The 27298-nt window shown below is 45.8% G+C and overlaps 1 protein-coding gene across 1 annotated transcript in view; it reads left to right on the forward strand.

The window, feature by feature from the left end:
- Window positions 1-27298, forward strand: part of TMEM132E (transmembrane protein 132E) — a 454008-nt gene that overhangs the window by 341430 nt on the left and 85280 nt on the right. The window contains exon 5 of the mRNA XM_070730351.1: window positions 23690-24596. Within this exon, the coding sequence (XP_070586452.1) occupies window positions 23690-24596 (907 nt within the window). The remainder of the gene's footprint in view (window positions 1-23689; window positions 24597-27298) is intronic.

Consider the following 27298-nt stretch of genomic DNA (forward strand, 5'->3'; position numbering starts at 1 on the left):
AACACCTCTGCTTACGAACTTTTGTAGATAAGAACCGTGGGTTCAAGATTTTTTTGCCTCTTCTCAAAACCATTTTCCACTTACAAACCCGAGCCTCCGAAACTGTAACCGGAAAAGGCAGAGAGAAGCCTCCGTGGGGCCTCTCTAGGAATCTCCTGGGAGGAAACAGGGCCAGAAAGGGTGGAGAGAAGACTCTGTGGGGCCTCTCTAGGAATCTTCTGGGAGGAAACAGGGTCTCCACCTTTCCTGTGGTTTCCCCAATTGCACACATTATTTGCTTTTACATTGATTCCTATGGGAAAAATTGCTTCTTCTTACAAACTTTTCTATTTAAGAACCTGGTCACAGGATTAATTAGGTTCGTAAGTAGAGATACCACTGTATTGTATTTCGCACTAACTTCTGACACATGATGCAGTGATGTGTTGCTGCCAATTGGGACTGGTTCTTTAGAACCAGTAGCGGAAATTTATCGCCGCTCGACAAGCTTGCAGGCGATGACATAGAAACATAGAAGACTGACGGCAGAAAAAGACCCCATGGTCCATCTAGTCTGCCCTTTTACTATTTCCTGTATTTTATCTTACAATGGATATATGTTTATCCCAGGCATGTTTAAATTCGGTTACTGTGGATTTACCAACCACGTCTGCTGGAAGTTTGTTCCAAGGATCTACTACTCTTTCAGTAAAATAATACTTTCTCGTGTTGCCTTTGATCTTTCCCCCAACTAACTTCAGATTGTGTCCCCTTGTTCTTGTGTTCACTTTCCTGTTAAAAACACTTCCCTCCTGAACCCTATTTAACCCTTTAACATATTTAAATGTTTCGATCATGTCCTCCCTTTTCCTTCTGTCCTCCAGATTATACAGATTGAGTTCATTAAGTCTTTCCTGATACGTTTTATACTTAAGACCTTCCACCATTCTTGTAGCCCGTCTTTGGACCCGTTCAATTTTGTCAATATCTTTTTGTACGGTAGGTGAGGTCTCCAGAACTGACAGGTGATCCAAACCCCTGAACCGGCCGTCCAGTCTCCGTGGCTTGCAGAAAACCCCCCTGCGTATGCTCAGGGGGTCATTTCTGGGCATTTCACATGGCATGACGGGGGCCGGCACATGAGTAAAGCGTGCAAAATGTGCACTTCCGCCGCAGTGCAAACCATTAGGGAAAGTAAGTGGAACCCACCCTGGCATACTATTATTTTTGTACATTAAAAATATTCCTATTTAAGGACCATGGAGGCAAATTTAATCGAGGGTTTCCAGAGACACAAGTTTTGAATTTATTTTCCTGAAGCTTTGATGGTAGCTGTTATTTTATTCTATTCTAAATTTAATATTATAAGGGATGAAACCTGACTCTCTCTTCTCCAATGCTTTATCCTTCCATATTATAATTTAAGTGGTAAAACAAATACCTTTTATAGCCCAGTTCAACAATGCAAGGATCAGCAGATTCACCATCATGGATTCCTTGGAAAGATTGCTTCTGGGTCTTCCCACTACTTATCTTTCCAATTTCCTTGATTATTGAATAATGAAGTAGAACAATTATGGTATGGAGTTATGTTTCTCAATTTTTTTTAAAAAGGTCTTACTTTTACTTTTGGTATTAAAGAGTTCTGGACCTAAGAGAAAGAAGGGGAAAAGATAAGTAATAAAAAGCTATCTACATAATATTCATTTATACCAGTGTAGAATTCATTAAGTTCTGGATTTGGTTATTGGGACTGGGAGATGTCTGTCTGTCTGTCTGTCTGTCTGTCTGTCTGTCTGTCTGTCATCTATCTATCTATCTATCTATCTATCTATCTATCTATCTATCTATCTAATTAATTTGTCAAACATGTGTTGTGGTTAGCTCTGGCCCAGCTCCTGCTCCAAGAAATGTGCAGGTGGATGTGGGGGAAATATCCACATGCCGCAGGCCTGTTTTGCTCCCAATGGAATCTGCCGATGAAGCCTCCTCTGGCCAAGAAAGTGTGAGTGACAGGGAAGAGGGGAGTTTGGCAGACAGCCCAGGAGGAGATCAATCATCTGTATCATCCTTGGATTCTGAACAAGAATTAATGACACATCCACGCATGCGTAGAGTGATGCATAGGAGACAACAACTGAAGGATTATTACAAGAGAAAATGAGGCCACCTGGGGTTGGGTGTGGCTGCTGTAATTAGTGCTACAGATAAAAGTTCAACCTGCTGTTTTAGCCTCATGGCAGTTTATCTGATTCATTGTTTCATCAAGATCGTGGGTTTTGTGCTGTTCAAGATTGTGTGTGGACTCTCTGGACTTTAGAATTGGACTCAATTTCCCAGTTATCGGGTGAGCAATTGGACTGCATTTAACCTGTGCCTTGTGTGTACCAGAAAATCCCTTTGACATTTAAAAAGGGAGCTGTTTCTGTTTTTCTGTTTATAAAAACTTTTGGGTTTTCCCTTTTATCGTGTGGTGTGTGTCTTCCTGGACTAATTACCCTGTAATTACGGGCGGTTGAAACACGCCGTCAGAACAACATGTATAGGATAATAGTAGTTTGCATAAACGTAACATACTGGTAAGTAAAAAGTAAGGATAAAAGAGGACAACAGCACAGTAGGACAGGGACAGTTGGCACAGTGGTACACTTAAGCACGCTCCTTATACACCTCATAGGAACTGGGAGAGGTTGACTGTAGACAGTCTAAGGCTAAAAAGTTTGGGGTTTGGGGAAAAAGCCACAGAGTCAGGTAGTGCGTTCCAGGCATTGATCACTCTATTGCTGAAGTCATATTTTCTGCAGTCAGGTTTGGAGCGGTTTACATTTAGTTTGAATTTATTATGTGCTCGTGTATTGCTGCGGTTGAAGGTGAAGTAGTCATTAATCGGAAGGACATTTTGGTACATGATTTTATGATCAGATCAGAGGCGACATGGTGGTAAATTGTCTAATCCCAGTATTTCAAGTCTGGTTTGCAAAGGTTTCTCTTACTTCTCAGATGTTTTCAGTTGGTGTTGATGGGAGACAAAGAGTACAGAATCTAGCTAAATCAGCAAGGGGGACTAGATACATCCCAACAATTACAAAGCACAAAAATAGCATAAAATTATAAAAATTGTGAAAATCTTTATTCTTCTCTCAACTGCTTCTGATCTGAATCTTTCTACAGTGGGCCATCCAGCTGTTCTCCCCACGTAAATATTTATGTGCACAAATCCATACAAAGAATTATAAAGGTTTCATATGTTGAAAATATTTTAAAGTTGTGATAATGCATCAACATGTTTTAAAAACGATGGTAGAGAAGTCAGAATTTACCTGATCTGCTTGGTTTAAATTTAGACCATAATGTAACCTAAAAGTGAAAGCAGAAGTTATGCTGTGTTGTGTTAGCCTGACAATCCATGTACCTTTACTTCTTTGTTTTGTCTCTAAAAGTGTTTATAATAAAATGCAGTCTCCCATTATTCTACGTAATTTATAACAGGAACAACCTTGACTGCAGAACTGTTTTCATAACAAAGTGAATGCAGTAAAAATATTCCTTCTCGTCTCATAATGCTAGAATTCAAGGTCAGTGTATGAAACCAACACATAGCACAAATCCAAATCCAAACCAAACAATAAAATTAAAAAAGAAAGAAAAGCATTTCCCCCCACAATACTAATTAGCATATGTTGCTATCTGCCACAAGCTATGGGACTAGCTACTGATAGAGAAAGGCTTTAATTGGAAGGGGCACAATACATGGAGGATAGAGAAAGACTATTTCTTGGGTCCTCTGTGCTAAATTTGGTGCCAAAAATATTGAACTAGCATCTAGTTATATAAAGGTTTTCCTTTTCCCCCCCATAATTAATCCATGGAAAGCTCTTTGATGCTACTGCATGAAGTAATCACTCTCAAGAAATGAGTGATGCCTTATGCACGCCCACTTACAGAACCCTTGGAGAAGTAAATTGGTGAGCAGGGATAACAGTAAGGTCTGGTTAAATAAAAAGGTCGGGATGATAAACACAATGGGGTAATCAAAGCTCTGTCTGTTTTGTTTTTTTTATGTGCAGTGCATGTTTTTTTAAAAATGAACAGAGTTCAAGAACATCAATAGAACCATGATTTTGACTTGTTGATCATACATTGAGAGACCTACTGCATCCTGCATCCATCACTGGAGGTTTTTAAGAAGAGATTGGATAACCACTTGTCAGAAATGGTATAGGGTTTCCTACTTTTCTATATGTTTATCCCAGGCATGTTTAAATTCAGTTACTATGATTTACCAACCACGTCTGCTGGAAGTTTGTTCCAAGCATTTACTACTATTTCAGTAAAATAATATTTTCCCACGTAGCTTCTGATCTTTCTCCCAACTAACCTCAGATTGTGCCCCCTTATTCTTGTGTTCACTTTCCTATTAAAAACACTTCCCTCCTGAACCTTATTTAATCCTTTGACATATTTAAATGTTTCGATCATGTTCCCCTCTTTCCCTTCTGTCCCCCAGACTATACAGATTGAGTTCATTAAGTCTTTCCTGATAAAGTTTTTTGCTTAAGACCTTCCACCATTCTTGTAGCCCGTCTTTGGACCCGTTCAATTTTGTCAATATCTTTTTGTAGGTGAGGTCTCCAAAACTGAACACAGTATTCCAAATGTGGTCTCACCAGCGCTCTATAGAGCAGAATCACAATCTCCCTCTTCCTGCTTGTTATACCTCCAGCTATGCAGCCAAGCATTCTACGTGCTTTCCCTACCGCCGTATAATAAATAAATACCTAAAGATTGCATCAGTGCCTGACAATAAGAGAATAAGGTTATTGATCCTCTGCCCAAAATCCAAACTAGCAACATTAAATGCAAGCAATGTAGCAAGATATAGTATTCCAAAGCTGAATAGAATAGAATAGAATTTTATTTTATTGGCCAAGTGTGATTGGACACACAAGGAATTTGTCTTGGTGCATATGCTCTCAGTGTACAGAAAAGAAAAAAGATACATTTGTCAAGAATCACGTGGTACAACACTTAATGATTGTCATAGGGGTCAAATAAGCAATGAAGAAACAATCAATATTAATAAAAATCTTAGGATATAAGCAACAAGTCCAAATCAAGAAAGAAAGAAAGAAAGAAAGAAAGAAAGAAAGAAAGAAAGAAAGAAAGAAAGAAAGAAAGAAAGTTACAGTCATAGATTCCTAAGTGGGAGGAAAAGGATGATAGGAATGATGAGAAAAAACTAGTAGAATAGAAGTGCAGATTTAGTAAAAAGTCTGACAGTGTTGAGGGAATTATTTGTTTAGTAGAGTGATGGCGTTCGGGGAAAAACTGTTCTTGTGTCTAGTTCTAAATAACAGAATTATAGAGTTGAAAGGTCCAGCCCTCTCATTTGAGAGAATTCTGATTGAAAAGGCAGAAGATGTGACAATGAGCAAGACTTGCAAGTACAGTGTGTTTTTATGCAACAGAAGGGGTTTATTGTAGAGATTTCTTTTGTCCTTCAGCATGCCATTGAGAAGTGCACGGCCATAGGAAAGAAGGTTTATGGTACATTTGTTGAAGTCAAGCACGAATGTGAAAAGTTGAAGGTTAGTTATTGAAAGCTGTAGGAGATGTATGTGAAGGAAGGAAAACATACAAGAATAAATTGAACGCTTCAAGCAAATGGTTCCACAATGGGCTGGAAGTAAAGCAAAAACGTATAATATCCCCTTGGTTGTTTAATGTATAAGAAGCGCTGGTGGTGATATTGGAGGTGTATTGGTTGGAAATGAGAATGTACTCGTACTTTGCTATGCAGATGGTGCTGTGTTGCTGGCAGGAAACCCAAATCATTTGGAGGGAATGTTTAGATAGATTGCATGATGGCAACAGGGAGTACGGATTTGAACATTAATGTGTCAAGGACTAAAATAGTTTGACATGGAAAATGGACTGATTATTTATACCTTATACAAAAAAGAATGCAAAATAGAGCCAGTGGATGGATTTGTGCTCCTTAATGGAATGTTTACTAAAGATGAGAAAATGTATGGAGAGATGGTAAGAAATGCAAATATTCTTTGCACAAGTAATGAATATCCGCGAAAAGGAATGGAAATTCTGGGTATAATATGTTTCTTCTGTCCACTTGGTTGTAGGGGAGCGAGCATTGGGCGTGGCAGGAAAACCACAATAGTAAATTGAATGCTTTTGGAATGGGATGCTTAACAGTGGCGGCACTAAAGCTAGAAGAAATAAGGTCAGGAATGTGGATCGAATACAAAAGTACATAAAGAAGTACAAACTGAATACGCTGGTGTAGTTTATCTGCACAGAGAAAGTGGATGAAAATTGAATCACAAAATAAATACGTAAATTTACTCCAGAAATTGATCTTCTGTGGCATAGAAGAGAAATTTCTGACAGTCTCAAAATGGGTGAACAGTGCAGTCAGGCGGTAGGGAAAGCAAGTAGGATGCTTGGCTGCATAGCTAGAGGTATAACAAGCAGGAAGAGGGAGATTATGATCCCGCTATATAGAGTGCTGGTGAGACCACATTTGGAATACTGTGTTCAGTTCTGGAGACCTCGCCTACAAAAAGATATTGACAAAATTGAACGGGTCCAAAGATAGGCTACAAGAATGGTGGAAGGTCTTAAGCATAAAACGTATCAGGAAAGACTTAATGAACTCAATCTGTAGAGTCTGGAGGACAGAAGGAAAAGGGGGGACATGATCGAAACATTTAAATATATTAAAGGGTTAAATAAGGTCCAGGAGGGAAGTGTTTTTAATAGGAAAGTGAACACAAGAACAAGGGGACACAATCTGAAGTTAGTTGGGGGAAAGATCAAAAGCAACATGAGAAAATATTATTTTACTGAAAGAGTAGTAGATCCTTGGAACAAACTTCCAGCAGACGTGGTAGATAAATCCACAGTAACTGAATTTAAACATGCCTGGGATAAACATATATCCATCCTAAGATAAAATACAGAAAATAGTATAAGGGCAGACTAGATGGACCATGAGGTCTTTTTCTGCCGTCAGACTTCTATGTTTCTATGTTTAAGAGAAAATGCTTGGATACATGGAAACCAAACCAATTAACGTTATTCGGTTACCTTTTTTTAGTGGGTTTGTGGGTAAAATTGACCTCATAAAGTGATTTCATGAGCTGCGGTGGTTAGAATGCAGTACTGCAGGCTGACTGCCCATTTCCGGGAGTTCGATTCTGACAAGCTCACCGTTGACTCAGACTTCCATCTTTCCAAGGGCGGTAAGGTTATTATTATTATTATTATTTATTATTTATTAGATTTGTATGCCGCCCCTCTCCGTAGACTCGGGGCGGCTTACAGCAATGATAAAAACAATATATAATGACAAATCTAATAGTTAGAATCTAAAATAACAATAAAACATTTAAAAAGTCTAAAAAACAAGAAACCCCAATATATAAAAAACATACATACAGTCATATCATACACAAAAAACTACATAGGCAGGGGGAGATGTTTCAGTTCCCCCACGCTTGACAACAGAGGTGGGTTTTAAGGAGTTTATGAAAGGCAAGAAGGGTGAGGGCAGTTCTCCAATGCACTTGCAAGGAGAGTCCAGGATGGGTAATTCTTCAGTCTGATTGGTCGGGACTGAGTTTAATTTAAATAATAGGCAGGTACCGCCCCCCTTAGCCCTCCAGTCTAAAAACTCAGTCGCAGTATAGGGACTCTGAGTTTGTTTCTCTTCAATAAATTTATATTTATTGTTTATTGTTTAATTATATGTATTAATTTAATTTAATATTTTTTCTCTTCTTTTCTTATCTTGCAGGTGCAGTTGGGGGAAAAATTTTTCCTCAAGCAGCCCTGGATTCAAACCTCCAGTGGGTTTATCCAGGGGTCTGCAGCTCCTCCTTTCCCAACCCCACGAGCTGGGTTGGCTGACTTGTCCCCGGAGTGAGCACCCAGGGAGACTACCTCCGAGGTAGACCCTGGAGGAGAGGAAGGGGTTGACGCCTCGGGAGGGTCCGTCCCGCCCGTGGCGAATAAACCCGAGGACCAGGAGAGGAAGGTCCTCAGTGAAGAAGGGAGCGCGTCTCGCCCCCCCCCCCCCCTTACCATCGGCCGGAAGAAGTCAAAAGGGGAAGCGCTGAAGGGCTCGAAATGCCTTTATATACGGCAGGGACTGGCGGCGAGGAAAAGCCTCGGCGGTCGCCGTTTTCTTACAGCGCTGGAGGAAGGGCGGGGAAGCCAGTGGAGGCTTCCCGCCCGTTCCCTTGGCAACAGCCGGCGGCCATTTCTAAGAAGCCCGAAATCGAGCGGGCAGGCCAGTTGCTGTTTGAGGGCATCATTGGTTGCCAGGGCAACGGCCCGGCGGCCATGTTTTTTTGAGCCCGACGCACAGCAGCGTCTCCCTCAGCAAGGCTGTTTTCGCGCCAAGTGTCCCCTCTGCCGGGAGACACGCAGGCGCACAACGCCAACCAGCAGTTACTGCCTTGGACGCCATTACTGCTAGCGGTTAGGAGCAACGATCCGGTTGTGGACTCTATCTTTAACAACCTTCGATTGCTGTTCAGTTAATTGCGTGTGCAGAAGCAGACGATCCTTGCTGACTCAACTTTTTCGTGAGTTATGGCTGACCAATCTATTCAGGCTGGGGAGGAAGCCAGTGCCACCAGGCCCCCTACCCCCAAGGAAAGGCCCCAGAAACAAAAATCTTTGCAAGGGGCTGCGCTCAGGGAGGCTGAGAAGAGGATTAAAGCGCTGGAGAAACAGTTAGAATCCTCTCAGAGGTCTGGAGGCACGCTTGCGCCTGCTCAGCCCCCCATTTCCATCCCTCAGCCAGCCTCCCCCTTATTTGCACCAGGGGTAGTAGGCTCGGCCTCAGTGAGGGACTGGTCACCTGAAAGACACTTCCAATCCTCAACTTCTTCCAGACCGGATGTCTTTACATTTGGAAGACAAGCAGCGTGGCCTAGCACAACTACTGCTCCACAGCCAATACCCCCTCAGGGTGGCCAGACTACAGCAGCCACATTCACCCCTACGGCTGCTGGATTGCGCACGGCGCAGGATGCCTGGCAAACCATGCCTCAGGCCCTGCAAGACCTAATTGTCAGCGCCTACACACAGGGGCAGGCTAGCGTGGCTCAGCAGCAGCAGGTACCGGCCGGCCCTGCTCCGTCGAGATTCAGAGACCCCTGGACGGCTCCAGCCTCTCAATCCATCCTGGAGTCAGGGGAGGAGGATGATTTTTCCAGAGAAGGCTTCAGCGAAGATGAGGATGAGTTATCCGGCGATGAACAGCCACCTGAGCAACCCGCCTTACCAGGCCTGTTCAAGGCCTCACTCTTCCGGGTTCTCCTGAACAAAGCCAGGATCACCATTGACCAGGCTGGTGAGGGAGGTCAAGGGGCTGCTTCTGCTCTGGATCAGCCTACGAGTGGTCTCTTTGTATTTCCAAAACAGGAGACCATTAATGTTCCGTCCTCCCATCTTTTTCTAGAGACTGTACAACGTCCATGGGAGAACCCAGCGACGGGTCAGGGCCCGTCTAACCTGGACAGACGTTTCTACACCTTTGACCAGCACATGGAGGACCTCCTGGAGCTGCCGATAGTAGACAAGCCGGTGACCAGCCTAGTCTCAAATGCCCTAGTCCCTTCAGAATCCCAGGAGGGACTAAAAGCGGAAGACAAAAGGGCGGACAATGTTGTTCGCAGGGCTCACCAGATGTCAGCTTGGGCCGTAAGAGCCGCCTCGGCGGCATCATTCTTTAATAGAGCTACGCTCCTCTGGATAAAAGACATTCAGTCCAGAGTCGATCCGCAGGATGCGAGACTACGCCAAGACTTAAACAAACTGTTGGCGGCCACCGAATTTTCGGCGGACGCAACAGTCAATGCCGCCAAGTTCTCATCAAGGGCAATGGCCGCGTCGGTCGCCTCCCGCAGACTCATCTGGCTAAGGAATTGGCAAGCCGACGTGAAGTCAAAATGGGCCCTAGCTTCTTCACCGTTTAAGGGCAAGAAGCTCTTCGGAGACATCTTGGACGATGTGCTAGTGGAGGATAGGGATAAGAAGAAGATTATGCCCAACTCCAGTAAAAAGCAGGGACGGCGTTTTACACCCTACCAACGGCGGCAGTCCTTTCGGAATGATTCCACCTCGACCAGCAACCAGGGGTCGAGGTCCTACTTTCAGGGATCCTTTGGTCAGGGTTCCTTTCGCACGGACAGGAACCCACAATTTGATCGCTCCAGGTCCTACCAGGGCCGCCGCCCCTTTAGAGGTTCCGGCAGGGGGTTCAGGAAGACCAAGTGACTTTCTTCTGGACATCCCTTTAGGCGGCAGACTAACCCATTTCTCCGACGTCTGGACCAACACCTCATCAGATCCATGGGCGACTTCCACAGTTTCACAAGGTCTACAGATCGAATTTCTTTGCCCTCCACCTTGTCGCTACCTGCCTTGTCGTGCTCCCTTGGAAATGTCCAAGAAGAGGCTCCTATATCAGGAGGTATCTCACCTGCTGGAGATAGGTGCCATCGAGGAGGTCCCTATACTTCAGCGGGGTTTGGGGTTCTACTCCGCGATCTTCTTGGTACCAAAATCGTCAGGAGGGGCACGCCTCATTCTGAACCTGCGGAGACTGAACCTCTATGTAAAGTACAGGAGGTTCAGGATGCATTCTCTGCGTTCCATCCTGGCAGCCATCAGGCAGGGGGACTACATGACGTCCATAGACCTACAAGAGGCCTACCTACACGTCCCCATCCTTCCGTCTCACCGACAATATCTGCGCTTCAGCCTGGATGGAGCCCATTTTCAATACAGGGCCATGCCCTTCGGGCTTTCATCGGCCCCAAGATCCTTCACGAAGCTGCTGGACGTTCTCACGGCAGGCCTCAGGCAGCGGTCGGTGCGCCTAATGGCCTATCTGGACGACATCGTGATTCTGTCCAGATCAAGAGACCTTGCGCTTCAGGACCTGCATCTCACGATCCAGACACTTCAGGACCACGGCTTTTCGATCAACTTCGAAAAAAGCCACTTGACTCCCACAACACGGCTGGCCCACCTGGGTACCAGTATAGACTCCAGGAAGGGCCTTGTTTTCCTGTCCCAAGAGAGGCAGTCCACAATCAGAGAGCTCGTCCGGGGCTTGGCGCCACAGCAATTCCCCAGACTCTCGTCTCTGTCCAAGCTTCTAGGTACACTGGTGTCCTGTATCGACATCATTCCATGGGCCAGGTACCACCTACGTCCTCTCCAGTGGTTCCTCCTACCATACCAGAGGAGGAAGATCAGCCATTCCCACCTTCAGGTGCACCTCGACCCGGCAGTTCGACGGTCCTTACGGTGGTGGATTTCCCCAGCTCTAACAAAGGGGTCACTCTTCCTAGACAAGCATTTTCTGACGATGACGACAGACGCCAGCCTGACGGGATGGGGAGCCCATCTTTCCTCGAATCTAGCCCAGGGCCTTTGGGACCCATCCGACCTGAGAGAAGTCAACATCAACTTCTTGGAGTTGAAGGCAGTTTCCCTGGCTCTCCTCAGCTTCGCGGACCTGGTAACGGGCCAACATGTCCTGGTTCGGACCGACAATGTCTCCACCCGGTCTCACATCAACAGACAAGGGGGGACTCGGTCTCGACGACTGATGAGGGAGTCAGAGTCCCTGTTCAGATGGGCAGAGGCAAATCTGGCTTCCCTGTCAGCGGAGCACATCTCAGGCGTAGAGAATGTGTGCGCGGACTGGCTGAGCCGGGAGACATTGGATCCAGGGGAGTGGCAGCTGGATCCCGCAATTTTTCAGGTCATCACTCGAAAGTTTGGGAGGCCAATCCTGGACCTGTTTGCTACCCGAAGCAACTCCCAACTCCCACGTTTCTTCTCCCGCTTCCCGACCCCGGGGGCGGAGGGGGTGGACGCTCTTCGGATACTGTGGCCGCCAGGACTTCTATATGCATTTCCCCCGATCTCCATCATTCCCAGGGTCATGCGAAAGATTCTGGAGCAACGAGCGGAGGTACTGTTGCTGGCTCCATACTGGCCGCGTCGCCTTTGGTTTGCGGACTTGATGCAACTGTCAGTGTCACCCCCCTGGAGGATTCCAGATCAACTGATTTCCCTCTCCCAGGGCTCGATTTCCCATCCAGAGCCACAGTGGTGGCAGCTGACCGTATGGAGATTGAGCGGCAACATCTAAGACAACATCTCTTGCCAGAGGCAGTTATTGATACAATCCAGGCTGCTCGCAGACCTTCGACAAGAAGAATATACCAGGCTACCTGGGTTTCCTTCTCCAGGTTCTGTGAGGAGCGGGAGGTAGATCCACAAAAGGCCTCCCCTCCCCTGGTCCTAAGTTTTCTTCAGGCGGGCCTTGAAAAAGGTCTCGCTCCAAACACCTTACGCCGTCATGTGGCCGCTTTATCCACCATCATAGGAGGGGGCAACTCCCGCCCTCTGACCAGACACCCCTGGATCAGGGACTTCTTGAAAGGGGCCGCCAACATCAGACCACCACCGATCCATCGGTTCCCTTCTTGGGATTTATCCTTGGTGCTACACGCCTTAACGGGACCTCCATTCGAACCCTTTCGCCACATACCTCTCAGAATGTTAACCCTCAAGACGGCCCTTTTGGTCGCAATCACATCCGCCAGGAGGGTTTCTGAGCTTGCAGCGTTCTCAATCAGGGAGGATCTCTGTACTTTTCACACGGACAGAGTGGTCTTAAGACTTGACCCAGCCTTTCTACCAAAGATCAACTCTGCTTTCCACAGGGCACAGGAGGTAGTCCTCCCAGACTTCTGTACCCACGGGACTCACCCTTCGGAGCTTAGGTGGCATAAGCTCGATGTGAGACGAGCTCTGAAAATTTACATTCGCAGGACTCAAGGATTCAGAGTTTCGGAGGCTTTATTCGTGTCCTTTGCAACCAGAACGTTGGGCACTAAAGTCTCCCCTAGGACAATCAGCCGCTGGCTGTGTGATTGCATTAGAGAGGCTTACCGAACTAAAGGATCCCCTGTGCCTCAGGGACTCACGGGACATTCCACTCGTAGTACGGCCACTTCAGCAGCCTGGAGCACCCAGGCTTCACTAGAGGACATTTGCAGGGCGGCCACTTGGGCGGCGCCGTCCTCATTTATCAGACACTATCGAATTGACTCTTTCGCTTCCGCGGAAGCAGCGTTTGGGAGGAGGGTACTACAGCGGGTGTGTTCCTTCTCAGAGCCCCCGGTCCGACCTTCTCCCTCCCTTGGTTAATATCTTGGGTATATCCCATCCTGGACTCTCCTTGCAAGTGCATTGGAGAAGGACCATTGAAACTTACCTGAACGGTCTTCTCGATGCACTGCAAGGAGAGTCCAGACCCACCCAAAATGGGGACCAGGGACTCTTTCTGACAAAGGTGTGCCTTTGGGAGTTGTTTTTTTCTAGTTACCTTGAATGTTGAATAAATTTGTGTTAGCTATACTGCTCCTTCGTTTCCTTTAGACTGGAGGGCTAAGGGGGGCGGTACCTGCCTATTATTTAAATTAAACTCAGTCCCGACCAATCAGACTGAAGAATTACCCATCCTGGACTCTCCTTGCAGTGCATCGAGAAGACCGTTCAGGTAAGTTTCAACGGTCCTTCTAATCTCTGGAGGGAGCTGATTCCAGAGGGTCGGAGCCACCACAGAGAAGGCTCTTCCTCTGGGTCCTGCCAAACGACATTGTTTAGTTGACGGGACCCGGAGGAGACCAACTCTGTGGGACATAACCAGACGCTGGGATTCGTGCGGTAAAAGACGGTGTCGTAGATACCCTGGTCCGGTGCCATGAAGGGCTTTATAGGTGATGACCAACACTTTGAATTGTGACCGGTTGTTGGGGGCAACATGCTGAACTATGTAAACCGCTTAGAGGGTGCTTAAAACATGGCGAATCAACTCTTCTCAGAGATTCGCACTTCTCCCTCTCTCCTGGCCTTTTGGAAGATGCTGAAGACACACCTTTGATGGCAAACTTGGGGCTGTTGAACATAGATATTCTGTTCCAGCCATGGTATGACAGATATGGATGAATGTGACTGAATGGTTTTAATGAGATGAGTTTAAGGCTTGTTAAATTGGATTTTCATTTGCTTAATGGATTTTAGTTTTTAACTTTGAATTCTACAGTGCTATGTTTATGTATTTATTCTTTAGGTTGTAAGCCGCCCTGAGTCTCCAGTGAAGGGTGGCCTAGAAATCGAAATAATAGATAGATAGACAGACAGACAGACAGACAGACAGACAGACAGACAGATAGAAAGAAAGAGATAAATAGATAGATAGATAGATACTGTACATAGATAGATAGATAGATAGATAGATAGATAGATAGATACTGTACATAGATAGATAGATAGATAGATAGATAGATAGATAGATAGATAGATAGATAGAAAGATAGATAGAAAGAAAGAAAGAAAGAGATAGATAGAGATAGATAGATAGATAGATAGATAGATAGATAGATAGATAGATACTGTACATAGATAGATAGATAGATAGATAGATAGATAGATAGATAGATAGATAGATAGATAGATAGATAGATAGATATATGGATAGATAGATAGATAGATAGATAGATAGATAGATAGATAGATACTGTACATAGATAGATAGATAGATAGAAAGATAGATAGATAGAAAGAAAGAAAGAGATAGATAGAGATAGATAGATAGATAGATACTGTACATAGATAGATAGATAGATAGATAGATAGATAGAAAGAAAGAAAGAAAGAAAGATAGATAGATAGTGTAGATAGATAGATAGATAGATAGATAGATAGATAGATAGATAGATAGATAGATAGATAGATAGATAGATAGATAGATAGATAGATAGAATTAGCATGATTGGCGCAGGAATTATGGGACTGGAAGTCTACAAGTCATAGAAGAGCCGACTTTGCCTACCCCTGCCGCTAAGCTGATAGGAATTGAAATGTAACACTGTCGGGATAGTTTGCAGATTCTCCATCACTCATTAAAAATGCCACTAATTTTTAACAGCATGGAAAACCTTTAAAAAAAAAAAGATTTTGGCTTCTAGCACCAAAAATATTTTGTGTTCCTATCTGCAGACTTGGAATCCTTCCGTGCCAGTCTTGGATTCAAGGGTAGGAATCCCAGGGTTCTTTCCAAAGACAAATACTTGTTTCCTCTTGACAGATGTTTTGTTAGGAGTTATAAATATGCAGCTGCCATCACTGTTACACCAAGAGCGGCTGATTGAAGGACACAATCTGCATGCATTTAGGAGGGTTAATGAAGGTGTTTGCGTATTAATAGCTCTAATTTTTCCTCTGAGGCTGGAGTTCAGGGAGGGCAAGCGAAGTCTTCCCTGGTGCAGCTGCTTCCAGCACTTGAGTGGTGAAAGGTGCCAGTTAGTGGACCATTCTCCATGGCTTCTTCTTGGCCCCAGAGATAATCTCAGCCTCCGACGAACACACAGTTGTGTTGGTGATCAAATCAGGCCCCTGGTGCCAGGAGAGGGAGGAGGAGGAGGCCGTGTGGCCAAGAATGCTTTGATAATAAGGTAGCGAAAAATGGGGTTGCCACAGGCCAGATTCCTTTGCACTGGAGGATGGATAACCAGGGACAACAGGGCCAAATATACACGCTCTCCCACATGTTCCTTATGTTGTATGACAGTGAGACTTGGAGACATGCTAGGCCAGTGATGGTGAACCTTGACTAAAAAATATGACTTCAGCAACCGAGTTGTCGAAGCGTAGAACTCATTACCGGACTCCATAGTGTCATCCCCAAACCCCCAACACTTTACCCTTAGATTATCTACGGTTGACCTATCCAGATTCCTAAGAGGTCAGTAAGGGGCGAGTACAAGTGCACTAGAGTGCCTTCCGTCCCCTTTCCTATTGCTCTCCTATATCTCCTTTACCTTTCTTCTATTCCTATATCTCTTCTTCTGTTCTTTCATTGATATGTTCTATTCCTATAACTTCTATTCTTTCTTAGATATATTTTACTATGAGTATATCCTCTATAACGTTCATCATGTATTTTACTATGTGTATATAGATATATACCCACTAAAACCCTCATTGTGTATTGGACTAACTAACTAAATAAACAAACAAACAAACAAACAAACCTATGGCACAGGCAGCCGTATCTGCTGGCATGCAAGCCGTTGCCCTAACTCAGCTCCAAATGTGCTTGTGTATGCTGACAAGCTGATTTTTTGCTCACACAAATTCTGGGAGGACGATTTTGACTTCCAGAGAGCCTCCAAGGGGATGGGGAGGGCTTTTTAACCTCCCCGGGCTCCAGTGAAGTCTTTGGAGCCTGGAGAGGGTAAAACACGAGCTTACTGGGCCCACCAGAAGTTGTGAAACAGGCCATTTCTGGCCTCCAGAGGGCCTCCAGGCGGTGGGGGGAGCTATTTTCGCCCTCCCAACACATTGAATTATAGGTATGGGCACTCGCGCATGCGCAATAGCGCACGCTCACACTATTTCAGCACCTGAGGGGAAAAAAATATTGTATTGCCTCTGTACAAATCGATGGTGAGACCACACTTGGAGTACTGTGTATAGTTCTGGTCACCACACCTCAAAAAGGATATAATGGAAAAGGTGCAAAAATGGGCAATAAGAATGATCAAGGGAATGGAGCACCTCCCTTATGAAACCAGGTTGCAACGCCTTGGTCTCTTCAGCCTTGAAAGACGGCGTTTAAGGGGTGACTTGATCAAAGTGTATAAAATCATGCATGGGATAGAAAAGGTGGATAAAGAAAAATTCTTTTCTCTATCACACAATACTAGGACAAGGGGGCCCTCCCTGAAGCTCATAGGTAGGAAAGTGAGGACAAATAAAGGGAAATGCAATATTTCTTCACCCAGAGGGTTGTTGGTTTATGGAATTCACTTCCAGAAGAGGTCGTGACAGCTGTTAGCCTGGATAGCTTCAAGGCAGGATTAGACAGATTCATGGATGCCAAGTGTATCGGTGGTTATTGAAACGGATCTCCATGTGCCGCCTCTATGTTGCTTGAGGCAGGCAGGATTCCCATGAGTACCATTTGTTGGGAGTCAAGGGAAAGGGAGGGTTTTGCCTTCTCATTCTGCTCAAGATCCCCATGTACAATTGGTGGGCCACTGTGTGACACAGAATGCTGGACTCGATGGGCTTTGGCCTGATTCAGCCTGGCTCTTCTGATGTTCTTATGTAAAAGTTTGTCTTCACTGTGCTAGGCAATTGAACCACCTCCACACGACCTGCCTCTGTAGAATTATGAGGATCTGGTGGCAGGATAAGGTGACTGACACTGAGGTCCTCTCCAGAGCAGGCTTGCCATCAATTCCCACCTTGCTGATGAAAGCCCACACACGCCATGTTGCTAGGATGCCAGACCATCGCATCCCTAAGCAGCTCCTCTATGGTGAGCTGTCTAAAGGAAAGCGATCGCATGGGGGACCAAGGATGCGTTACAAAGACATGTTGAAAGCCTCCTTCAAGTCCCTCGATATTGACACCACCTCCTGGGAAACCCTGGCACAAGATCGACCAACATGGCGCATGCTGCATATACAGAGGAATACACTCCAAGACAAGGGAGGTGCTAATACCACTCTACAATGCCCTAGTTAGACCACACCTAGAGTACTGCATTCAGTTTAGGTCACCACACTACAAAAGAAACATTGATACTCTAGAAAAAGTGCAGAAGAGAGCAACCAGAATGATAAAGGGACTAGAAACTTATTTATTTATTTATTTATTTTTATTTATTTATTTTGTCCAATACACAATGAGGGTTTTAGTGGGTATATATCAATATACACATAGTAAAATACATGATGAAGGTTATAGAGGAGATACTCATAGTAAAATATATCTAAGAAATAATAGAAAAGAAGATATAGGAATAGAATATATCAATGAAGGAATAGAAGAAGAGATATAGAAATAGAGGAAAGGTATAGGAGATATAGGAGAGCAATAGGACAGGGGACGGAAGGCACTCTAGTGCACTTGTACTCGCCCCTTACTGACCTCTAACTAAAACACATCACACTAGTCCAATAGCAGTCCAGTCTTTTGTTGAAGGTCACTAGTGTTGGAGCGTTCACCACTTCTGCAGGCAAGCCCTTCCAGTGGTTGATCACTCTCACAGTTAAAAAGTTCCTCCTTATTTCCACATTGAATCTCTCCCTGGACAGCTTCCAACCATTGCTCCTTGTCTGACTCTCTGGTGCTTTGGAAAGTAATGTGTTCCCCTCCTCCCCGTGGCAGCCTCTCAAGTATCTGAAGACTGCTATCATGTTCCCTCTGGCCCTCCTTTTTGCTAGACTATCCATGCCCAATTCCTGCAACCTTTCTTCATATGTTTTAGTTTCTAGTCTCTTTATCATTCAGGTTGCTCTCTTCTGCCGCACGAATCCCAGCGACCAGTTAGGTCCCACAGAGTTGGCCTTCTCCGGGTCCCGTCAACTAAACAATGTCGTTTGGCGGGACCCAGGGGAAGAGCCTTCTCTGTGGCAGCCCCGACCCTTTGGAACCAACTCCCCCCAGATATCAGAGTTGCCCCCACCCTCCTAGCCTTTCGTAAGCTCCTTAAAACCCACCTCTGTCGTCAGGCATGGGAGAATTGACATGTTCCCTCCCCCTAGGCTTGTAAAATTTATGCATGGTACGCTAGTATGTATGATTGGTTTTAATTTGTGGTGTTTTTAAAATTAACTTAAATATTAGATTTGTTTTACATTGTATTGTTATTGCTGTGAGCCGCCCCGAGTCTGCGGAGAGGGGCGGCATACAAATCTGATTAAACTTAAACTTAAACAACTTCTGCACTTTTTCTAGAGTATCAATGTCTCTTTTGTAGTGTGGTGACCAAAAGTGAATGCATTATGATACGTCATGAGATGGCAACATGATGCAGTGAGTTTGACACCCATGATATAGCTGATGAGACCTAGGACAAGGCCCTCCTGTCAGCCCCAGTAGGACAGGTAGGAAACATAGGGAAGATTAATTGTGGGTGTCTGCCCATAAAGTAGACTTCAATGTCAAAATAGTTGGCAATGCACTCTCAAATAACAGACAAGGCCAACTGTTTCCAAAACAATCAGAGCAATTGGTATAATTTACATCAGTAATATTAATTTGCATTATTTGCATCATTACATAATTGACTTCACTTGTATACACTCAAGTAAATCATGTAATTAAACTGTACGCTATTGATATGAATGGAGGCAAACGAAGTTATATCAAATTGGATTTAATGCACATTTAGGTGTAACAGATATTCCTTCTTTCAACTGATCCATAAAATTGAGATCTTTTTTTCTGTGTACTGAAAATGAGTACTGTTGTTCAGAATTTCCATATTGGCCTGGGAAATTTGGGCCTTGTGGCCTTAAGATACTTGATGATTGCTACTTTAATCAGAGGGTATTGTAATGAAAGGTTAAGAGTAATAGGGTAGAAGTAAACAGATTGTATTTGTATTTATTTGTATTTATTAGATTTGTATGCTGCCCCTCTCCGAAGATTCGGGGTGGCTAACAACAATATAAAAAGACAATGTAAACAAATCTAATATTAAAAACAATCTAAAAAACCCCAATTTAAAGAACCACTCATACATACAAGCATACCATGTATAAATTCTATAAGCCTAGGGGAAAGGGAAATTTCAATTCCCCCATGCCTGACGACAGAGGTGGGTTTTAAGGAGCTTGCGAAAGGCAAAGAGGGTGGGGGCAACTCTGATATCTGGGGGGAGCTGGTTCCAGAGGGTCGGGGCCGCTACAGAGAAGGCTCTTCTCCTGGGTCCCGCCAAACGGCATTGCTTAGTCGATGGGACCCGGAGAAGGCCAACTCTGTGGGACCTAACCGGTTGGTGGGATTCGTGCGGCAGAAGGCGGTCCCGGAGATATTCTGGTCCGGTGCCATGAAGGGCTTTATAGGTCATAACCAACACTTTGAATTGTGACCGGAAACTGATCGGCAACCAATGCAGACTGCAGAGTGTTGGTGTAACATGGGCATACCTTGGGAAGCCCATGATTGCTCTCGCAGCTGCATTCTGCACGATCTGAAGTTTCCAAACACTTTTCAAAGGTAGCCCCATGTAGAGAGCATTACAGTAGTCGAGCCTCGAGGTGATGAGGGCATGAGTGACTGTGAGCAGTGAGTCCCGATACAAATAGGGCCTCAACTGGTGCACCAGCTGAAAGATGGTTCTCTAATGTGAGCTGTGGATCGAGGAGGACGCCCAGGTTGCGGACCCTCTCTGAGGGGGTCAATAATTCCCCCCCTGGGGTTATGGATGGACAGATGGAATTGTCCTTGGGAGGCAAAACCCACAGCCACTCACAGCCTGTGGGGCTGGATGTGTCGTGTGCTGATTCTGCCGCTCCCAGTTTAATAAAGGGGGGGGGGAGTCCCAATACATTATGTGATGACGCAAGTTTGACATTCCTGCTTAGGCAGGAAGAGTTTGGAATAGAAGAATATTAAATGAGCATGTGTGGGCTTAAGTTAGGGTGTTGGGTTTGGACTGAAGAAATTTAATGCTTGTTCTGCTTTAGTCAAGGGAGTTTATTGGACGGCTTTAGGCCAGATAGTCTCTCAGCCTATCCCACAGCATTGTTGCCTTAAGATAAATGGGAGTACTGTATAGTGGGTGCCCACTTCTTTGGACTCTTATCCAAAGAGGCCAAGAAAGTAAACACCCTCATCTTCTCTGTCTTAAGAACAATAGGGTTTTTTTTTGTTTTTCCTAAGACAATAAGGGCTTAAGAACAATAAGTTCTTAAGGCAACTTATTTAAGCTGTCTAGACAGGATGGCACAGTGGTTTGAATGCAGCACTGCAGGCTACTTCAGCTAATTGCCAGCTGTAGTTCAGCAGTTCAAATCCCACCACGATCAAGGTTGATTCAGCCTTCCATCATTCAACAGTGGGTAAAATGAGGACCCAGATTGTTGGGGGCAATAGGCTGATTCTGTAAACCGCTTAGAGAAGGCTGTAAAAGCACTATGAAGTGGTATATAAGTCTAAATGCTGTTGCTATTTAAATCTGAATAAATTCCCTTTTCTCTCTTCTTCTTTTTTTTAAAGATATAACAATATTCAATATTCTTTCAATCATGGCAACTTTAAGGCCAGCATGCTTGAATGTATGATTGAATCAGTATGATTGTTTTTTAAATATTGGATTTTTAGATTGTAATTTTAAATTTAATTAGATTTGCCTTCTGTGTTGTATTGCTATATTATATGCTGTGAGCCGCCCCGAGTCCTCGGAGAGGAGTGGCATACAAATCGAATGAATGAATGAATGAATGAATGAATGAATGCCTAGGGAATTTGGGGAGTTTAAATCCACACATCTTAAATTTGCCAAGGTTGAGAAACACTGTCCTGCTCTAAAACATGATGCTTGTAGGGTATAACACAAAGATTGCATCAGATCAAACAGTGAACCAACTGTGAAATATCACTTAAGGACTGGATGGAATTCTTAAATTGATGTAAAGGATTGAAATGATTCCAGGATTAGGTTTACTTGTTATGGACAGAGATGGGGAACTATGGCCCCTTTATGACTTGTGGTCTTCAACACAAGTCATAAACACAACACCAAGCCAGCCATGCTTGCTCAGGAATTCTGGGAGTTGAAGTCCTCAGATCATAAAATGGCCATAGTTTCCCATCTCCGTTCTAGAGGATAAGGAGTACAGTGTAAGAACCAGGTGTTCAAGATTTTTTTTTGCCTCTTCTCAAGAACCATTTTCCACTTATAGACCCGAGCCTCAGAAACTGTAACCGGAAAAGGCAGGGAGAAGCCTCCATGGGGTCTCTCTAGGAATCTCCTGGGAGGAAACAGGGCTGGAAAAGGCGGGAAGAAGCCTCCATGGGGCCTCTCTAGGAATCTCTTGGGAGGAAACGGGGCCAGAAAAGGCAGGGAGAAGCCTCTGTGGGGCCTCTCTAGGAATCTCTTGGGAGGAAACAGGGCTGGAAAAGGCGGGAAGAAGCCTCCATGGGGCCTCTCTAGGAATCTCTTGGGAGGAAACGGGGCCAGAAAAGGCAGGGAGAAGCCTCTGTGGGGCCTCTCTAGGAATCTCTTGGGAGGAAACAGGGCTGGAAAAGGCGGGAAGAAGCCTCCATGGGGCCTCTCTAGGAATCTCTTGGGAGGAAACGGGGCCAGAAAAGGCAGGGAGAAGCCTCTGTCGGGCCTCTCTAGGAATCTCTTGGGAGGAAACAGGGCTGGAAAAGGTGGGAAGAAGCCTCCATGGGGCCTCTCTAGGAATCTCTTGGGAGGAAACGGGGCCAGAAAAGGCAGGGAGAAGCCTCCATGGGGCCTCTCTAGGAATCTCCTGGGAGGAAACAGGGCTGGAAAAGGCGGGAAGAAGCCTCCATGGGGCCTCTCTAGGAATCTCTTGGGAGGAAACGGGGCCAGAAAAGGCAGGGAGAAGCCTCTGTGGGGCCTCTCTAGGAATCTCCTGGGAGGAAACAGGGCTGGAAAAGGCAGGAAGAAGCCTCCATGGGGCCTCTCTAGGAATCTCTTGGGAGGAAACGGGGCCAGAAAAGGCAGGGAGAAGCCTTTGTGGGGCCTCTCTAGGAATTTCCTGGGAGGAAACAGGGCTGGAAAAGGCGGGAAGAAGCCTCTCTGGGGCCTCTCTAGGAATCTCTTGGGAGGAAACGGGGCCAGAAAAGGCAGGGAGAAGCCTCTGTGGGGCCTCTCTAGGAATCTCTTGGGAGGAAACAGGGCTGGAAAAGGCGGGAAGAAGCCTCCATGGGGCCTCTCTAGGAATCTCTTGGGAGGAAACGGGGCCAGAAAAGGCAGGGAGAAGCCTCTGTCGGGCCTCTCTAGGAATCTCTTGGGAGGAAACAGGGCTGGAAAAGGCGGGAAGAAGCCTCCATGGGGCCTCTCTAGGAATCTCTTGGGAGGAAACGGGGCCAGAAAAGGCAGGGAGAAGCCTCCATGGGGCCTCTCTAGGAATCTCCTGGGAGGAAACAGGGCTGGAAAAGGCGGGAAGAAGCCTCCATGGGGCCTCTCTAGGAATCTCTTGGGAGGAAACGGGGCCAGAAAAGGCAGGGAGAAGCCTCTGTGGGGCCTCTCTAGGAATCTCCTGGGAGGAAACAGGGCTGGAAAAGGCAGGAAGAAGCCTCCATGGGGCCTCTCTAGGAATCTCTTGGGAGGAAACGGGGCCAGAAAAGGCAGGGAGAAGCCTCTGTGGGGCCTTTCTAGGAATTTCCTGGGAGGAAACAGGGCTGGAAAAGGCGGGAAGAAGCCTCTCTGGGGCCTCTCTAGGAATCTCTTGGGAGGAAACGGGGCCAGAAAAGGCAGGGAGAAGCCTCTGTGGGGCCTCTCTAGGAATTTCCTGGGAGGAAACAGGGCTGGAAAAGGCGGGAAGAAGCCTCTCTGGGGCCTCTCTAGGAATCGCCTGGGAGGAAACAGGGTCTCCACCTTTCCTGTGATTTCCCCCATCACACACATTATTTGCTTTTGCATTGATTCCTATGGAAAAAATTGCTTCTTCTTACAAACCTTTCTACTTAAGAACCTGATCATGGAACGAATTAAGTTCGTAAGTAAAGGTACCACTGTATATTATAAAAGATGGTCAATACTAACAGCCAATGACTTCATGTTATTTTTTTCTTCTTCTTCTAATCCCTTGTTTTCCAGCTCAGGCCAAAGTTTCCCCTACGAGCTCAGAAGCCCCAGAGGCCTCCCAGCCTCCTGCCACCGCTGTCCTTCCAGTCAGCTACAATCTTTCCAACACCCGCTTGGCATTCTTCCTGCGAGAGACGCGGCCGGTACCAAGAGGAAACAATATCCTTGGCTTGACCCGGTCAGAGCCTTTCGTTGTGTTCCAAACCAAGAAGCTACCTGTGCTCAACGTCTCTTTGGGACCATTCAACTCAGGCCTGGTGCTACCCAAGGAGCTGCTGCAGCCCTCAAGCACGCTGGAGATACCAGAACGCCTGACGGTGAACTGGAAAGTACGGGCGTTCATCATCGGCACACGGGTGCCAGCCAACCAACCCACAGCCCAGGTGCTCTTCTATGTGGCCGGACGTGACTGGGATGATTTCGACGTGACGGAGCGGCTTCCCTGTCTGCGGCTCCATGCCTTCCGCGAGGCCCGTGAGATCCGGGCCTCTTGCCGCCTTCGTGGCAGCCTGGCTACTTGCCTGGCCCAAGCCGAGCTGCCTCAAGCTTGGTTTGGACCGGCTGCCGTCCCCCTGGGGCGGAGGAAAGTGGTGGAGGACATCGAACCAGCTGGAGATGTACAGCAAGCAGAACTCTACTACACGCTCCACGCCCCCGATGCGGCGGGGGAGTGTGGGAGCGAACCGATGGGGCGGAGGGGCGGGGGCGGAGCGCGGATCGAAGGCCCCACCCAGCATCCTCTCCTACGCATTGGCAGTCTGAGGCTGGTTCAGCCGCCGGCCACCCAGCCTTTACAAGAGCAACGTCTGGATGACAGCATCTTCATCCGGCTACCTGAGAAACCTCTCAAACCAGGCGAGGTGCTCAGTGTCACCTTGTACCTGATGGGCAACTCAACGGTTGAGCACTTCATGCTTAGGTAAGCACTGCCTGCAGGGAACGGGGTGGTCAAGGGTCCAGAACAAGCAGAGCTCTCCATCGCGGTTGTGCATGGTGTCATCAAGCCTTGAACACAGAAACAAGATTGCCTAGGCCAGTGATGGTGAATCTTTTTTTCCTCGGGGGCTGAAAGCGCTTGCGCACACACAATTGTAACTGTGAGTGCCTACGCTCATAATTCAGTACCTGGAGTGGGTGAAAGTTGCCTCCCCTGCCCCACCGGAGGCCCTCTGTAGGCCAGAAATAGCCCATTTCCGGTCACAATTCAAAGTGTTGGTTATGACCTATAAAGCCCTTCATGGCACCAGACCAGATTATCTCAGGGACCGCCTTCTGCTGCACGAATCCCAGCGACCAGTTAGGTCCCACATTGTCGGTCTTCTCCGGATCCTGTCAACTAAACAATGTCGTTTGGCGTGGCCCAGGGGAAGAGCCTTCTCTGTGGCGGCCCTGACCCTCTGGAACTAACTCCCCCTGATATCAGAGTTGCCCCCACCCTCCTTGCCTTTCGTAAGCTCCTTAAAATCCACCTCTGTCGTCAGGCATGGGGGAATTGAGATATTCCCTTCCCCCTAGGCTTATGTGTATAAATAAATAAATAAATTTCCCAACTTCTGGTGGGCCCAGTAGGCTGTTTTTCACCCTCCCCAGGCTCCAGAGGCTTCCCTTTATTATTATTATTATTATTATTATTATTATTATTATTATTATTATATTATTATTATTATTTATTAGATTTGTATGCCGCCCCTCTCCGAAGACTCGGGGCAGCTAACAACAATAAAGAAAACAATGTAACAAATCTAATATTAACAAGTAATCTAAAAAACCCCAATTTAAGAGACCAATCATACATACAGACATACCATGTATAAATTCTATAAGCCTAGGGGGAAGGGGGAAAAAAATTCAATTCCCCCATGCCTGACGACAGAGGTGGGTTTTAAGGAGCTTGCGAAAGGCAAAGAGGGTGGCGGCAACTCTGATATCTGGGGGGAGCTGGTTCCAGAGGGTCGGGGCCGCCACAGAGAAGGCTCTTCTCCTGGGTCCCGCCAAATGACATTGTTTAGTCGACGGGACCTGGAGAAGGCCAACTCTGTGGGACCTAACCGGTCGCTGGGATTCGTGCGGCAGAAGGCGATCCCGGAGATATTCTGGTCCGATGCCATGAAGGGCTTTATAGGTCATAACCAACACTTTGAATTGTGACTGGAATAACGCCCTCCCCATCCCCCTGGAGGCCCTCCACGAGCTGAAAATGCCTTCCTAGAGCCTCTGTGTGAGCTAAAATTAGCTGGCTGGTGTGTACATGCATACTGGAGCTGAGCTAAGACAATGGCTCATGTGCCGGCAGATATGGCTCCACGTGCCACCTGTGTCACCCGTGCCACAGGTTTGCCATCACTGGCTTAGGCTTTAGTAAGGAGCTTCAGTGAAACAATTCATTTTGGAATCCATGAAATTTGTTAAGGAGTGTGCAGAGTGATCTCTTGAGTTGACAAAGATTCACATACACAAAGGGAATGTGGAGTTCTAGCAGATATCCAGCTGATAGCCCAGAGATTCGAGTAATGGTTCAGTAGTACAACCCAGAAACATTACGTGTATAAATATTATTTCCTTTGGCAAATATCTTAGTCAAGAACAGTCCGAGACATACACAGTTAAATCAGTCAATGACTCTCTATACATTAACAGTACTATAAGCCTTACTAGTTCAGCTTACAAATACATAAACCATCATTTGAGCAGACACTTCTTACTACAACTGTCACAGAGAACATAACAGAAATAGCAATGAGAATAGCAGAGAGAGAGAATCACGCTTCTGACTCCCTCTTATAGAAACATTGAAGATTGACGGCAGAAAAAGACCTCGTGGTCCATCTAGTCTGCTCTTATACTATTTCCTGTCTCGTATCTTAGGATGGATATATGTTTATCCCGGGCATGTTTAAATTCAGTTACTTTGGATTTACCAATCATGTCTGCTGGAAGTTTGTTCCAAGCATCTACTACTCTTTCAGTAAAATAATATTTTCTCATGTTGCTTTTGATCTTTCCCCCAAGTAACTTCAGATTGTGTCCCCTTGTTCTTGTGTTCACATTCCTACTAAAAACACTTCCCTCCTGAACCTTATTTAACTCTTTAATATATTTAAATGTTTCGATCATGTCCCCCCTTTCCCTTCTGTCCTCCAGACCAGGGGTCTCCAACCTTGGGAACTTTAAGCCTGGAGGACTTCAACTCCCAGAATTCTCCAGCCAGCTTTGCTGGCTGGAGAATTCTGGGAGTTGAAGTCTGCCAGGCTTAAAGTTCCCAAGGTTGGAGACCCCTGCTCCAGACTATACAGATTGGGTTCATTATGGCAATCCGTAGCACTAGCTCTTAAAGCAATAGTGTTCTATTACATGTAGCCACATATTGTTGGTTTGTGTCCTATCTTGTCAAACCCAACTAGTTATGTACATAATACTATCAGAATTGAATATTCATAGCTCAGGGTTGAAATGAGGGGCCCTTGGTGCTGTCTCGGGTGCTAGCACTGATGATATTACCTAGTTTGATAATGAAACGCCTGCAAGGAAACAACCAGGCTCAGACAGCGCTAAGTACCGCTCAATGGGAAACTGCCGTAGGAAGCTCCGGCCTTCTTTTATTAGTGAATTCATTAAAGCAGA

This window comes from Erythrolamprus reginae, chromosome 1, assembly GCF_031021105.1.
Source record: "Erythrolamprus reginae isolate rEryReg1 chromosome 1, rEryReg1.hap1, whole genome shotgun sequence".
Classification (NCBI taxonomy): domain Eukaryota; kingdom Metazoa; phylum Chordata; class Lepidosauria; order Squamata; family Dipsadidae; genus Erythrolamprus; species Erythrolamprus reginae.